This window comes from Scomber scombrus, chromosome 13 (assembly GCF_963691925.1).
Source record: "Scomber scombrus chromosome 13, fScoSco1.1, whole genome shotgun sequence".
NCBI classification, from domain to species: domain Eukaryota; kingdom Metazoa; phylum Chordata; class Actinopteri; order Scombriformes; family Scombridae; genus Scomber; species Scomber scombrus.
This window is the reverse complement of record NC_084982.1, coordinates 16,201,414-16,217,410: the sequence shown is the minus strand read 5'-3', so window position 1 is coordinate 16,217,410 and position 15,997 is coordinate 16,201,414. Positions and strand designations below refer to the sequence as shown.

At 38.8% G+C, this 15,997-nt stretch overlaps 1 protein-coding gene across 5 annotated transcripts; it reads left to right on the top strand.

Annotated features, from left to right (window-relative positions):
- Positions 1 to 2,794: 2,794 nt before the first annotated feature.
- On the top strand, positions 2,795 to 10,812 carry chn1 (chimerin 1). 5 transcript variants are annotated; one of them, XM_062431809.1, is made up of 7 exons: positions 2,795 to 3,046; positions 4,494 to 4,578; positions 7,253 to 7,426; positions 8,823 to 8,900; positions 9,624 to 9,761; positions 10,446 to 10,551; positions 10,641 to 10,812. In XM_062431809.1, the coding sequence occupies exons 1-7, from the start codon at positions 2,795 to 2,797 to the stop codon at positions 10,810 to 10,812; spliced, it is 1,005 nt and encodes a 334-aa protein (XP_062287793.1). The 5 variants fall into 5 exon arrangements, with proteins under 5 accessions (XP_062287793.1, XP_062287795.1, XP_062287794.1 ...); XM_062431811.1 differs by lacking the exon at positions 7,253 to 7,426; XM_062431810.1 differs by lacking the exon at positions 9,624 to 9,761.
- Positions 10,813 to 15,997: the final 5,185 nt, after the last annotated feature.

The window sequence follows — 15,997 nt, the reverse complement described above, 5'->3', positions numbered from 1 at the left end:
ATGGTTAATGGCAATGTAGCTGTGCTTTAAGCCTGCAGTGTACAGACATCAGTCCTCAATATTCTTGGACTGTATTATAACGTCATCATTGCTGTGATTTCCGGTTATGTAACATTACGTAACTTCATGTTCTACAGCTTTGCTCAATGATGAGGTTGGTGGATCAGCAGCATTTTAGATTCATTTGAAGCATTTTAGTGTTGATGTCCTGTGGCAGTGAATGAATGAATGAAGGAATTATACATAAGGATGATTACAGCTGTTACTTAACTGAAACTGAAAGTATTATGCAAGAAAGTGAGATATAAATCATAGCACTGAAAGTTCACACTCGCATCTGGAAAGTGAACGATGTCCTCGTAATGGGTCTTTATGTTGGTGCTGGGTCAGCTGTGCATTAGAAGAACATTTCCTTATGTAACAACCATTCTAGCCCACAGAAATAGTCAATTTTCAACAGCTTAATGGCTTAAAAGAGAGCGGGAGAGAGAGAAACAAAGTAGGCAAAGTATGAATAAAGATTGAGAATGTTTTGGTGCTGGTGTCTGGGTCAAATAATGATCAAAGCTGAGATTGAAAATGTTAAAATAGTTTAGTTGCAAGACTGAATTGTTAACTCCTAAATGTAGCAGGATCCAAACATTCAAATAGGCTCAGATGTCTAGGCTTTACGCTTTACTGAGATGTAAAAGATACTGTACAGCATCCACCCGTCCTCTCTGGACACGTTGGGGAAACAAGCAAATCAATCAGTGTCAATTAGAGCTGCGTTCAAAGTAAACCACATCCTGGGAGTCAGACACTCCTTCCGCACTTAACAGCAGGCAATGCAATTATGCTGCAAAAGTGTGCAGGGTCTGAGAGGATGAACTGATGCATATAAAAGGCACTTACTGTCTTTTATCTATACCACTCAGGTACCCTCCTGAGCAGAGACTTTCACTGAGCATGAGAGAGCAGAGCTGCAGTGGAAGCCCTCCTTTTTACGTCTTTCATGGTGTGATCCAGTCCCTGTCAGACGCCACAGTTTGGGATACCATTCTACATAAGTACACTGATCTTCAAAGCACTTCCCTGCTCCCCTCTGTCATTCAGACACTTATTGATGCCTCTCTGCTGAGCCCCGGGGCAGCATGAACTGTACAGTACTGTACAGTTGCTTCCTCTGTGCTGCCCCTTCACAAAGGTGAGAATGCTGCATTTTAACAGCTCAGTCTGAATTAGGCTCCTAGACGTGGGAGCATAATTACATTTGACTTGCAGTGTGAATCACAGAAGCAGGTTGCAGATCCTTTCTCCCACATTGCTATCATGATGCTATATTTGATGTTTCATTTGCATACACACAACACACAACACTTGCATCAGTATAAAACCTCAAGGAAAAGAACGTTCTCACAAAGACTGCAGAGGAAAGAGAAAGGCTCCCAGCCTTCAGATTGAATGTCTGGTACAGACATATGTTGTTTAATTCTTTATTGTATAACTTAGCATAATGGGATGAAATACATTTCTGCTAACGGTGAATATTGATTTATAATACAAATTATTAAACTGGGTAATATTTTATCAAATTTAAAATGTGACTTCTGCAGGGTGGTGTACATATTGTTCTTTTTGGCAAAGCATGTTTATTCATATTGCTTGTTTCATACACAATCATTCAAAGCATATTTAAGATAAACAGCATAATAACATGTGATAACACAGATTGCTGTTCCCAAACAGCGCTCATTTTGTGCATAAATATCAAGTGAAAACGTCTACAATGGCATTTCAGTGAAGATAGTGGCCACATCCAAGCTTTGTTATTTACTGCGTGGCTGGATTATTTTAAACATAATGTGCTCTTGAAAAAAACAAGACTTGTTATACATCATCTTTGTTTTTTTGTTATATGCTCACTTTTTCTGTTAATTTTTTGTTTAACTGCTGCTTTTTATTTGCTTGAAATATTGGGCATTACTGAGTTTAAGTGAGCATTCATATCAATGAGCTCATTTTACTTGAATGCCTTGTGATTTTCGCTCTTTGTGGTCCCAGTCATGACCAGTTTCTGTGGCAACATAATTTTGAAAATAGCATCCTCTCTCTAACGGTCCACTGCTGTCGCAAGTTCTCCAAGCATCGGCCCACTCCTGATGCATGACTCATTCATTGCTCATTATCATCCCGCTCTCATTTCATCCTAGCCAGGGTCCCCTGCTTGGATATCTGATGGAGGTGGCTGTGTGGGGGCGGGGTAGCAGCCACTAAAAGCCTGTATGTGCATGCTGTGATTGGCTGGTGGGATCCATTTAATCTGCTGTGACTACTGCAGGGTCCGCCCCCGTACGCCTCCCCCTCACTCTGCCCGCCCTGACAGCATCCATACACAGTGCGCTGTCTCTGTTCCAGGGAGAATATCAGCTCTGCACAGGGAGGAGAGGATTATAAAAACCACTCAGCTCATCTGCATACACGTTCCCAGAGAACCACATGAGAACCCAGGGCTGCACCTCTTTTGTATAAAACCTGGTTCTCCTATCAGAGAGGCTCCACTTGATCTACTGTCACTGCTGTGAGAGGATTTTAAAAGGGGTTCTGTTTTTGTATTCTTTTTGACTCTTTTAGATGATTTTCAGCCTATTTTCACAGTTTGAATGAGCAATTTGTTTGTGTATGATGTCTCTATTTGGCTGGGACAATGCTGCTTGATGTAGACTTGATTTGAGCATCAAGGAGTTTTCCTTCCATTTTTGGACTTGTTTACCTGTTTGTTTCTTCGTCTGGTTTGGGAGACTGCAGCACCAGAATGCCGTCTAAAGAGTCCTACGAGGTTCACAAGGAAGAGAAGTCCCTGGTGCAAAAAGCCAAGCGAGAGGCCAATCAGGAGGATATTCTGGCGGCAGCTCTAGGGATGAGGATGGGGCCACAGAAACCTCCAGCCACTTTCTGGCAGCCACTTAAACTATTCGCCTATTCACAGCTCACCTCACTTGTCCGCAGAGCCTCACTGAAAGAGAACGACCGAGCACCAAAATCTGAGAAAGTCCACAACTTCAAGGTGAGACTTAAATCAACTTTTTTTAAAAACAGGTTTTGTCATCTCCAAAATGTTGCTTTGATTTCATCATGTGTGGCCTGAGGGCAGCTTCTTATGCTTCCCTTGTGGGAGATAGGGGGGTTGGGGGGGGGGGGGGTGTTACTGAGTGGGAGAGAGGATGAAATACTGAGCTGTTTTGGTCTGTCCAGTGAGCCTTTATCAAAAGAAAATCTGTTGGGTGGTCTGTGGACCACTGCTGTTGGTTTGAGCACCAGATGGAGAGATTAGGCCGATGAAGAGGGGAAACGATGGAGGAGTGTATCTCTATTTGGCGCTCACTCTCCTGGTTTGGCTGCTTAATGGGAAAGAAAACAGGGAGAGAAATATTACCATCAAGGCTTTGAACTGCTGATGCTCACCAGTCTTTTTCTGCGCCTTTGTTCTCTTGTGTTACTGAATGTTGCATTTCAGCATTTTTAGCGTTGTTCCTCCCAGAACCAACAGCAATTACCAGAATATTTTAATCAATGACGAAACATTTAAAACATAATGTCTCGGACCAGATATAGTTGTCTAAAGCCAAAACTTTGCAAATAAGTCTATCTCCTTCTGGGTTTTTGAAATATAGATAGACTTGGGTCTAGTCAACGCTTTGATACAATATGTCTCTTACATTTTCATTTTTCAGCAAAACCAAGACAAGACGACATATCCTAAACTCTAAAATGAATCACTGAACAAATGCATTTAGTCATGCAGGTCACATTAAGATACTTTTCTTGCTTATAAACAGGTATGATATGTGTCACGTATCAAAACAAAAAATAATGTCATACAAATTCAATCACACTACAAATTGACTGAGTATGTGTTAAAGATACAATCCTAAAAACATGAAAAGACACCCAAAGAAAAGATAGATGATACCACTCCAGCTAAATGCGGTCACCCTTAATTAATGATGATTAACCGCCTTTGAACTTTTCAGGAACACTTGTTCAGGGTTACACAGTGATTCTATTTGATTTCCCTGTTGTAGCTGCTGTTGACATGATGCAAACTGGGAGTGTTGCGACTTCATGTTCCCAGAGACCTTCCTGATTGGCTGGGATGTTGTTACCTGGTGGCATGTGGGGCTTCCTTTCCTACAAGAGCAAGGCGACCCTGTACTGTTTCCATAGCAAATTTCGCTGACAACTTGCACCATCTTTCTGGTGAAATGTCAGAATCCTACTGTGCCATGATGGCAAAACCTCCCTGCAGCGCTCACCTCAGTATTGTCAGTTTGAGGATCTGTTTAGACAACAGTCTTCCTCCACACACAGATGATCGTCCTCCTCTGTCTCTTCCTTGTTTAAGATGGCAGCACATACGGGTTTCCTAGTTTGCTAAAGAAGGGGATGGGGTATCCATGGAGTCAATGGCTGCACCTCATCACTAATATCTGTCACTGTCCTCTCTGTTGTAGGTCCATACATTTCGGGGGCCACACTGGTGTGAACACTGTGCCAGCTTCATGTGGGGACTGATGGCTCAGGGGGTCAAATGTGCAGGTACACAAACACTATCTCATCACTCACTCATCATTTAAAGCATCTTCTAATTGCATTTATGTCACTGTTACTGTAAATGGGTTACTTGGTTTTTAGTGCATCTGGAGCTGGATTATTGGGTTTTAATTTAAAATCCCAACTGTAGTTTGTGCACTGGATTAGGGATTGTGTAATGAGTGAAATGAGGACTCTATAGCTATGATGTAACCAATCCTTTACACAGTGTCCAACCTTTTTGACCTACTTATTTCATTGTGAATGGGAAAATCCATTCAAACATGCAGCAGGAAGTGTTTTCGAGTACTAACAGATTATTAAAAAAATTCTAAAAGTAGCTCTTTTCATAAATAACAACTAGATTTTTTTTTTAGCACAGAGCTAGGTTGTTGTTACAATAACAAAGGCAGTCTGTGTTTCCACTGTTATGATTTTAATGGATAAACATTAGCTGTATTATAAACCAGTAAACATAAAAGTAGGCTAACTATAGTATCATGCAGCTGACAAAAATAATGTGTTTTAAAGCACAGTTCTCCTATTAATATGTTACTGTTTGCCCCCTTGCTTGTCAAATACTAATGTGACATTTCTACTCCAGTGAAGCTGTTGTAGCATCCCAGAATAGTTCTATAATATAGCCCGATGTGTGTCTTTGATGTTTTATTGACGAAACAAAGTACGTCACACAAATCTGTGGGAGTCAGATGTTAATTATTAATGTCTTGATTTTAAAAACTGACAGCATTCGGAAAAAGGCACATACGTTTGCAACCTATCTTTATGGACTCTTACACTGCCATTCCTTCACACTCGACCACAGCTACCAGAATCTAGGGCAGCAAAGTCTCACATGATGCTCAAATTTGCATACCAAAAAATGCTCTCCCACCCCCTTTTCTTTTTGTATGTGTGAACTGTTTTTGGCCGTGTGCCAGGAAGCCAGCCTCTGCTTGTGCTTGTTGTGCCACATTTCCTCATCAGAGTACGCCCCCCAGCCTCATCCCATCATGCCCATGAAGGAAAACAAAGCTGGCATGTCTCTTTAATGAGGAGCAGAGCTCAGAGCGTGGGGAAGGAGCTCTGTTTCCACACACATCAAAATTCAGCGGCTTCAACCAAAGAGCTAGGTCATGCAGATCAACCTTTATTCAACTGAAATACTCGGTAGAAAAACCAAACCATCTGACAAATACAAGTGGTGCTGTTTGTTTTCAAAGGGACTAGTTTCAACTAGTAAACCCAGCAGTGCATGTCCCCAGCACAGAAGATGTTAGACACAGTGATAATGTACTGATTAGAAAATTAGCATCCAGCCACCATTAAACATCTTCTCAGAGACTTTTAGTCAAAACTGAGCTGCCGTCTCCTCGCCATAGCAACCGAGCTGACGGTGCAGTAAAGCAGTATCCGCTGTCTCCTGGCTCCTGGTGTCTCTTGGGCCCCTGTGTCACCCTCACCCGCCCCACCTGGGACCTATAAGGCCATCAGTGTGCACACAAGGACAACCTGAGCACAGCAGACATGCCTGATGACAGGCGTCCTCTATTATACTGCCTGTCTCATGTCCTTAAGAGAATCATCTCTTAAGGTAAATTACATTTCTGCATCAATGCATATAAATGCAGGCTGTGTGAATTTCTCCAGGGACCCATATTAATCAAAATGTTGTCTGTAGTCCTCCAGAAGCATAGATTCTATGCTATTTTAAAATATAAAATTAAAAGGTAGAAATTCATCTCAAGAATGAAAATAATGTTTTTTCATATTTTTGGAATATAAAAGCACCTGGTATTTGCCAAAAAAAACAACCTTTCAGAACTTGAAGAAGGCTTAAAAGATCTAAGAGCTTGAAGAGCTGGCCCATTTTAGTCTGGGAAACTAGGTCTAGTGTAGCCCGCAGCGCCTGAATTGCTGCTTCCACAGCCATTGTCTGTGAGCTTGGATTTGAAAAAGAATAGAGTGCACAGCAGCGCTGCTGTCCCTCCTCCAGGCCACAATGTTTTCAGTGTTCCTCTAATTCCCTCCATGCGTCTCTGTTACAAAACTGGGCTGGATTCTCCCTCTGCATCTGCTCTCCACGGGCTCCTCTGTTCCCAACAAGGTGAATCCTGCCATGAAACAGCTGTGCCACAGGCCCCATCCACTGTGACTGAAGACAAAACAGTGTGGGATACTTACCCTGCCATCATGACTAATATGCTATTTGAACACCCAGTGAGGTGCATCCTAAAAACCATTTAGCAGAAAACAAAAACATCAAGAAGGGATTTTCCCAATGTAGCTTAATTATAATTAAATGAATACTTTTGCCTGTTATGTGAATAGCTAGGTTTTTTTTAAATACAATTTGAAATGAAAGATACACAAAATCATTCCTTCATTAGCATAACTTTCTGTGCTGTGGGTCATTATTGTTTTAATTGGCTAGAGGTACCTTTTGGATATTTCTGCTACTCAAGGTGACTTCAATGCCACACGTGGCAGAGGGAGGAGCTCTCCAACGGTCTTGTGACACTAAGAGGGCAAATATTGATCGACACACATTAAACAGGACAACCAAATTAATTTCACTTGGTGTTGAATATGAATTTACAGAAGAATATTGCACAATTTAATAGCCCTCAGTTCAAAGATGAAATCACTTTAACTAAACCTGCTGTTTGTCTCTCTGCAGATTGTGGTTTGAATGTCCACAAACAATGCTCATCTCTGGTACCCAACGACTGCAAACCAGACCTGAGACACATCCGTAAAGTCTACAGCTGTGACCTCACGACCCTGGTTAAAGCTTACAATACAGCACGACCCATGGTGGTGGACATGTGCATAAGAGAAATCGAGTCAAGAGGTTAGTTGTGTATGTGTGTGTGTGTGTGTGTGTGTGTGTGTGTGTGTGTGTGTGTATGTGCGGTTGTGCTATAGTTCAAAATAAGACTATTAAATGTCCTAGATGTCCAAGATGGATGGAGGTTTTACTTTTATGGGTCTTGCGTCTGAAATACTGCAAACTAAAGAGAAAGAACTATGGCAGCAAAGGAATCTATAATAATTTGATTCTGATTAGCAGCTAAATACCTAATTGTGAAACTAGATCCTATTCAGCACATAATTTAAATGCCAATGGGTTTCATGGCATTGGGATATTTTATTAAACTGTATTTTACTTTATCTATAACAATCAATCTGAATGAATGTGATTTAAGTTCTCTGTAAGTTCAGAGAGTCATTTCAAGATTTCGAATTTAGAAATAATTTCGTTTTTTTCTTTCTTGGATCATTTGACTGTAAAAGCCCACACTAGGCAGAGGTCTGACAGACCAAATTCATGCCTGATTGATTACCTGAAGCAGTCTGAATGTTTGAATTTAGACCTAAAAAAATTAATCTGGGCAAATTCAATACTGAATACATGAAATTTCCCTTTTTAATTTATGGAACCTAAAAAATAATAATGCTTAATATTAAGTTTTTGAATCTGAAACAACTTTAATAAATTCAGAGAAATGTTTTTTTCTCAAAGGAAGTGTTTCAAATTTATATACTCAGTGGTATTTCAATTTCAATACTTTCACTTCCATAAAGAATTGTAGTAATTCTACAACAGAACCAATCAAGCCTTTGTCTGGTCAGGAAACTAAAGTAATTTGAAGAAAATATGTTTTTTCTGATGGAATATTTTAAATTACTTTTAATGAAATTCAATTTTAGCACCATTTGACATTTTTATACCTGTAAACTGTATTTACAATCCTTGTGGTAAAACAGCCTACCTCTAATTTTATAGTAAGCAATCTACAATGCTCACTACTTACTAAGTTAATGGGGTCTTTTTGAGGGGGGCTTGTTATGACTGAGAGGACTGATGAGAGTGTTGGTAATTGTAAACGCGTAATGGGGAATACATTACTCTGTTTCCTGCTGCCTTACTTGATTGCATCTCAGTTAAATCATTCAACTATGTAGGAAACTCATTGTCTGCCCTCTAATATATGTCTGTAGCTAAGTTTGATTTATGTCTTTATTATTTTGCCCAGCGATGCAGAAAACTATATGCATCTGCCCATGTTATTTCATGGTGTGACATTGTGGACATTTTATCCATAATTCCTTATGCATATTTAAGAGTGTTTAATTGTATTTTTCTAAATTACCCAAGGCGATACATGCAGGTGATTTTTTCTACATTACTCATGACAGCCTTTACAGTGTCTGAAAGGTTATTTGTTTCTTGTTTGTTCCTAAAGGGCTGAAGTCTGAAGGCCTATACAGAGTATCTGGATTCAGTGATTCAGTCGAAGAAGTCAAGATGGCGTTTGACAAAGGTTTGTGTTCCTTTGGTTCTGCGTGTTGTAACAGGTTTATAGATTTCTGTCAGCTCACAACATGATGATGACAGTGTGTGCTCACATATGTTTACATAAATCGCTTGGAACATTGCAGATTAATGAGAAAGTGACACATTTGTGAAGGATTAGTATCCATCTGGGAGTGCAGACCTGGAAATATCCCTTGGCTTGCACGCAGGCTTTCACAATGTGGACAGGGGGGACTTCGGGGGATACAAACCATGGATATATTCTCTCTGCCTTAAATATATCAGTAAAAAAACTAAAAAACAACCTCTTCTGCTGTGTTGGGATTCAGTAGTGGACTTAGTGAGCCTGTCTTGGCCCAGTGCAGTGTGAATTTTAACTGTAAGAAAAACCCTGCAGCAGTGGGCTAAACTCTTAGCCAGATCCGCATGTGGGAGATCATCCATGACAGAGTGTCATTCCAGCTCACAGCACTGTGATGTTCAGTCTGCCAGCACAAGTAGGCCATGGCCTGTTCTGGAAAGCATGCATAACTGAGGGAAAGTCAGAATAAAACAGGCCAGGCGGATGATAGCAGCTACTATGCAAAATACAGAGCGAGAGTAGATCTTTTCTACAGCCACGGTAACACAATCACTTCATTCCTCAATTCACAGTGTGATGTGAAAGTGCTGATGTGAGCCATTTTTTTTATTCTCCCTTTCTTCTTTTTTTATCTCAAAATCCTCACAGCTGGCGAGAAGACAGACATCTCAGTGAAAGCCTATGAAGACATCAATATCATCACGGGTGCACTGAAACTGTACCTCAGGGATTTGCCTGTTCCTGTCATCTCATACGATGCTTACCCCAGGTTCATTGACGCTGCAAGTAAGTCACAACTACTGTAATTAGTAGGAGGCACACCTGCTTCAATGTGCTGTATTTCACTGACAGTCATTTATAAGTTGTGTGCCCTTTGTTTTATGTGGTCATGAAAACAAGTCTCCACATTTATTAACAGTATTAACACATGTATGTTGTTATTGGAATCCACCAAATGCTATCTGATTTTTGTGGTGATCATGTTGTGGAGAACTTTTTACAAACATTTAAGTCAAATTTGGAGGCTGTAGTTTGTGTTTCTGTCATGTCTTGTTATTGTGTCCACCTTCTGGAAGCTGCCCTGCACAACAATAGTCCTCTAAACTCTCGTTCATGCACTTTTTATGGTTGTTATTGAAAGAAAAGGGTGTTGATTGTTGAAAATGTGGTCTTCTATGACTTACTTTTTGAAATCAGACAATGACTTTCCAAACTCAGCACTGACCACAAGTCCTGAAGAAATATTCAATTCCAATCTTGCACCACCTTTGCAAAAAACTACAATAAGATAACAGTGAAAGCGTTCATTTGCATAAGTCATCTCAAGCAGCATGCCATCAGACATCTTCCCAGAGACTAATGGCTTTCATCACCCCTCAGGAAATAACTGCATTGATTTCTGATTGTGTCCTTTGAGGTCAGATGGTGTTTTCTGGCCATTTTAACAGCATGCGCGTTTCTGTTTCTCAGAGCTCACAGACCCTGAAAAGAAGCTTGAAGCTTTCCGTGAGGCTTTAGCTCTGCTACCGCCATCACACTGTGAAACTCTCAAGTACCTCATGGCACACTTAAAAAGGTGAGCAACCCAAGCAAATAATGGTCATAAAGATTTGAATCTGAGGCAACCGAATACCTAGTGTTTCTAACTTTTCATTCACATTTCAGGGTGACACAGAATGAGAAATTCAACCTGATGAACGCAGAGAACCTCGCCATTGTTTTTGGACCCACCCTGATGCGTGATCCAAACCTGGACGCCATGACAGCACTCAATGACATCCGCTACCAGAGACAGGTGGTGGAGGCGCTCATTAAAAATGAAGATGTGCTCTTCTAAACACAAATCAGGACTTTTATAAAACAGCTTTCTAATCATTCTTTTATGTAAAGACTTGAATGACTGTTTGTACATTGATTGATACATTTTTTTTAAAAATGCCCTGTGTATGGACTAGTGCTGACCTGTCCTCCCGTGTACTGGGTGTGGACAATGAACCTTACACTTGTACGTACTCTATGTATCCCCATTTTTGTCGGGGGATTTTCAGAAACTGACAGACCAGCATGCATTGTGTGAGGTCTTTGCTTTGTAGTCGTAACCCAGCATGTGTTAAAAGATTGTGTAGCGCTGTGACTTTGCTTTCGTCTGTTCTGTAGTAGTTATAGTCCACATTCCCAGCTGCCTGTCGAGCAGTTAATTCTGTGAAACATTGTATAGCTGGATGTAAAAATAAGCTACTGATCTTTTGGGGTAATTTTTATGATGCTGTATTTTTTTTATCTCCTCAACTGTTTTTATGTAACCTGCAGTTCTTAGTTGAATGAGCCTTTAAGACTTTCCTGTCAATGTGTACACACTGGTGCATTTGCCTGACTTTAACACTTTTAATGTGTTTATAAACAGCATTATTTGTGAATTTAATTTTTTACTGTAATGTTTTTGTACACAATTTGTGCATGATCACTTTAATTTATTAAACCTGGCTTTGAGAAATTAATGCTTAATGAGTCATCTGAATTGCTATAATAAACATCACCATTACATTTATGTTTAAAGCAGTATCAACTGATTTATTGGCCACCAGGGGGTAGCAGAAACAAGCATGTTTCACGTTACAAAACAGTTTCTTATTTACAACTTTAACATTGTTATTATTGTAGCTACTGAACATTAATTTGGAGCTCTGTTTTGCTCTCCACTGACCCTCAAAGTAAAAAATCTTGCTCTTTAGCTGCTAAATGATCCACTATGTCCACCAGATAGTTGCTAACATTGTCTGTGAGCTGTTTGGTGCGGAGCATGTAGTGTACAATAGGCTAGCAATAGCCTATATTTGTTGTAATGTCAACAAATGATTTAAAAAGACCCAAACCAACAATGAATTCATCTTGAGTGTTGCCTGTGTAGGTGGATGTATGTAGCTTTTTCTCCTTTGTCATTGTTGTCAAAAAACACATCAAGGCACATCGTTACACTTATTGACATGTTCCTTTTTTACAGTGAAAGTGGGCACTGTGTTTATGTCCAGTTAATCCTATATAAACCATCCTGGTGCTTTTAAATACTCATAAGAGCACCAAATATTGTATGTATTAATCCGTTACTGGCAACAATCCCAAATAGAGGGACTATGTACTCCTGTTTCAGTAATGTTTACTAAAAGCTGCAGTGTGCAGATGTTTGAGGAAATTACTTTGCCTTTTGGAAGAATTACACTTTATATTTATGGCCTGACTTCAAAAATGTATGAAACCAGTGGGTTTGGGTCTGAGAGCCACAGAGTGGAGACGTTTGAAAGAATTGAGAGGTGGTTAACTGAGATTCGTTGACAGTAAAAAAAACAACAACAACAATATAATGTATTTTGTAAACTTTAAATGAAGACTAAAAAATATCTGACCTTGGCAGAAGGGGCTCTTAGTCCTTCATTTTGCATATTCAGAATGACAGATTGTGCCTAAAAGCTACACATTGCATGACTGTATGTAACCACCCCTAACAACACATCAGTCACACTGATTCACTGCGAATTCAAAACCAAACCCATAATACCTAAGGCAACACCACTATGTACACTCACGAGATGGTTAATTACTAGATATAAATATGTGCAAACATCGTAAAATGTACGCATTTTAGGTTAAATTATATACAGGTTTTGTCTTTCCAAGAACTAGCAATACATTTATATATTTAGTAAGCCACATTTCATTTTACATCACACTTTTTCTTTTTACTGCTTTTTAGGTTAAGAATTTAAAAAAATGTATGTACATTTTTTGGCATCTAATGTTGTCTATAGCTGTGTTCCCTGCGTTCAGGTTTTTGTGCCTCAAATGTCCCCACAAAGCTAGAGAAAAGAAGCAATCACTGCTTGACATTTAATCACTTGTTTTTTGTGACCACATCACATTGAGTTAATGTAAGCCGAATTCAGACTTGTCTCTGGTGATTGTGTGGCAAAATTGGATTTTCATCCAACCGTTTAGCCTCCCTCACCATTATCAGACATTTTAAATATATCATACCGTCATCTACATTAGGCACTGAATGTGAAAGGGGGTAAACCACACCAATAAAGCTATCGTGCTTTCTGTCTCCCAGTCAGATGCTGTGATAGCACCATGCCGGAGTAATGTCCGCCAAGTGTATTGTGTGCTGGATGTGCCTTATTCACAGTAATGAGACTAAATTTGAAAAGCTGTGATCCATGAGATAGCTGACCTTTCTTTGTTGACTGGATTGTAATGCTTTCCGCCTGCAGAAGACTGACCTGAATATGTTACCAAATGTTGAAGTATAAAGACATATTCAGTAATATTCACCAATGTCCGATACAGTATATGGAATAATGGAAATGATGTTTAATTTCCCACCATAACTGGATATAATCATTGTGGGTTTTTTTTTTAATTTTACATTAAGAAAATGCATCAGTGTAATCTTTTATCAGATCAATATTGAAAATCAAATAGACTGTATTATTTATTACATCTTTTATTTACAAAATTTACATTAAGAGTGATTCGGTCTGTAATACTTGACACCTGCAACTTGACAAACCAGCTGAAATACTTTTATAATTGTCAATACATAATAAAAGTAAAATAAAATTATAAAATCAATGGGAATGGAAATACAGGATGTTCTCTTTGAAGGATTATTACAATGCTGTCCAGTTTTAAATGTTCCTATATTTATGTTGGAATATTATGTGAAATACATCTACACACATTATAATCTCTTCTATGAAAATTCTAATCCTCTTAATCGTCATTGAGGCATAAAAATCCAGTATGTCGTCCAGTTTTTATCTACCCCCTGCAGATACCATACAGGCATGTCCATTCAGATTCAGTGAACATTTTATTCACTTATACAGCTGATATAAAAACACAGCTCATGCTCGCCTGGAGACTGGAATCACAGTGTGAGACCTGAAAGTGTTGTAATTAACACTGGACAGGGTACCAAAGTGTCCGTCTGGGACCACAGGGCTGGTGAGCAGATACAATGATGGCTTGTCCTGTGTTACGTGACAGACTTGGAGAAAGGCAAAGTGGTGCTTACATGGTGTCAGCTCAGAAAGAGCGGGGGGAGGGTTGAGACAAATCTCTCTTAATTCAGACATTGCCAAAATAGTCATTTGTCCCTAAGTGAGATGAATGAGGCCAGTGGTTGAGTGACTGGCTGATTGAACGGATTGGGGATGTGAGGAAATTGAGTTGCCTGACCCATCACTGGCCTGACAGGGTGGGGAAGGTGCAGAGCAAAGAAAGAAGACATGTGCATAACACCTGGCCTCCAGGAAACACAAGGCTGGATGAACACATGAATAACCAAATCTAATCTATTATTAGAGAAAGCACTGGAATACTTCTAAAATGAATGAAATAAAGCTTCCTCATACTCATTGAAAGGCTAAAAAAAAGCTTCATTACTAAACTGTCTTCATTATATTACTTTAAACAATGAAAAAACAAACTAGACTATTTATTACTTAGTATCGACCAAATACAAACTAAAACACTGAAACTCTTATTAAGCCAGTGTTATTTCATCCTACTTGTCTCTAGTTTCAGTTTCAAAGTAAACAGGTTTATGTTCCAGTGAAATTTTTCTAAACATACATGGCTGTATCACAGACATATAAATGCATGGATTGATGTGTTTTTATTTCTGTGTCATTCTATTAAAATGTTCCCTCAAACAAGAGATTACATGACACAAAATATGTGGCAAAACATGTTTAACACAGGGAAAACATATATAATAATATAAAAGCTACCTATAAAAGGTATGCATATTTATTGACACACAGCTAACAAAGTTGATTGTGGTCTTAAGTGCCAGCATAACGTCCTGTTTCTAAATGTAATGGTAAAATATTACATTTCAGTTGGGCACTTTTCTCTTTAGGAAGATAAAATTGCACATAATTTTACTAAGCTCATTTTTGATGAAACCCTGTTCTATGTTTTGACTTATTCCAAATAGTGAATACAAACAAAATCTAATCAAACCAATGTTAACTTTTTCTTTCAAATTGGATGCTTCCTCTCACCTTACTTTTTTCAAATCAAGTGTGCATATTCTGACCCAAGACTGCTCGTCTGTGTGTCCCACATGAGGATTTTCTTTCAGAGCTGTTAAAACCCACCAGTCTGTTCCTGTCTACTCATATGAACAGTGCAGTGCCCGTCAGAGTCTCCTGTCACAGCTGTGGTTGCAGCAAATTTATTTACTCACATGAAGTATCTCATGACGTTATTCTGAATCTCAGACAGACTGAATTCACATCCTTGTAAGTTTCAAATCCCCACACACCAACATCCTAGAGTGATACACCAACATTGTAATGCAACTTAGAAGATATGAGTGTACTTGGATAAACCAAAGCCAATAAATTCAGCTTTTACTATGTCCACCTAAAGCTCTACTAGCTGTAGCTGTCTAACTTAACTAAAATGTATATATTAATGAACATAATAAAGTCATTAATAAGTAATTGTTGATCTTTTCCCTAGTCAATCTACCCAACAAGTAATGTTCTGTAAGGTTTTGTTGCTTTAAATTGTGTACAGGAACGCCATAGTTGGGCAATATCTTAATATGCCAAGAGCCTTTAGTATAACAGTTGAGATTGTTTTAATGCTTTTTTCAAAATTCATGAAATGAGCAATTGCATAACTATAGTATAAAGTAAAAATAAAGATTGAAAACATAAATACAAAATACATATATAAACAGATATAAATAAACAGAGCAAGATTAGTTCAGGTAAAAGGTGATAGTTCATTATTGTTTATTGATTTAACATGATTGATTTAACAACACAATCACATCACGCATTTCTCAAACTGATTTGCTCACTAGTTGAAATTAAATTTGAACATCTATAATTGATTGAGATCATCTGTTTTGTTGACTGTTTCCAAAGTCAAGAATGAAGATTCAGTCTTGACAAAGCTTCATTTTTAGATCCAAATATTTCATTGGTTAAACAGATCCAGACTATGTG

Bases quoted from the DNA above. Each gene is read 5' to 3' on its own strand.
- chn1 (XM_062431809.1), top strand. From the start codon at position 2,795: ATGCCGTCTAAAGAGTCCTACGAGGTTCACAAGGAAGAGAAGTCCCTG. The intron at 8,901-9,623 runs GTTTGTGTTCCT...AAATCCTCACAG, and splicing joins CAAGATGGCGTTTGACAAAG to CTGGCGAGAAGACAGACATC. The intron at 9,762-10,445 runs GTAAGTCACAAC...TCTGTTTCTCAG, and splicing joins CAGGTTCATTGACGCTGCAA to AGCTCACAGACCCTGAAAAG.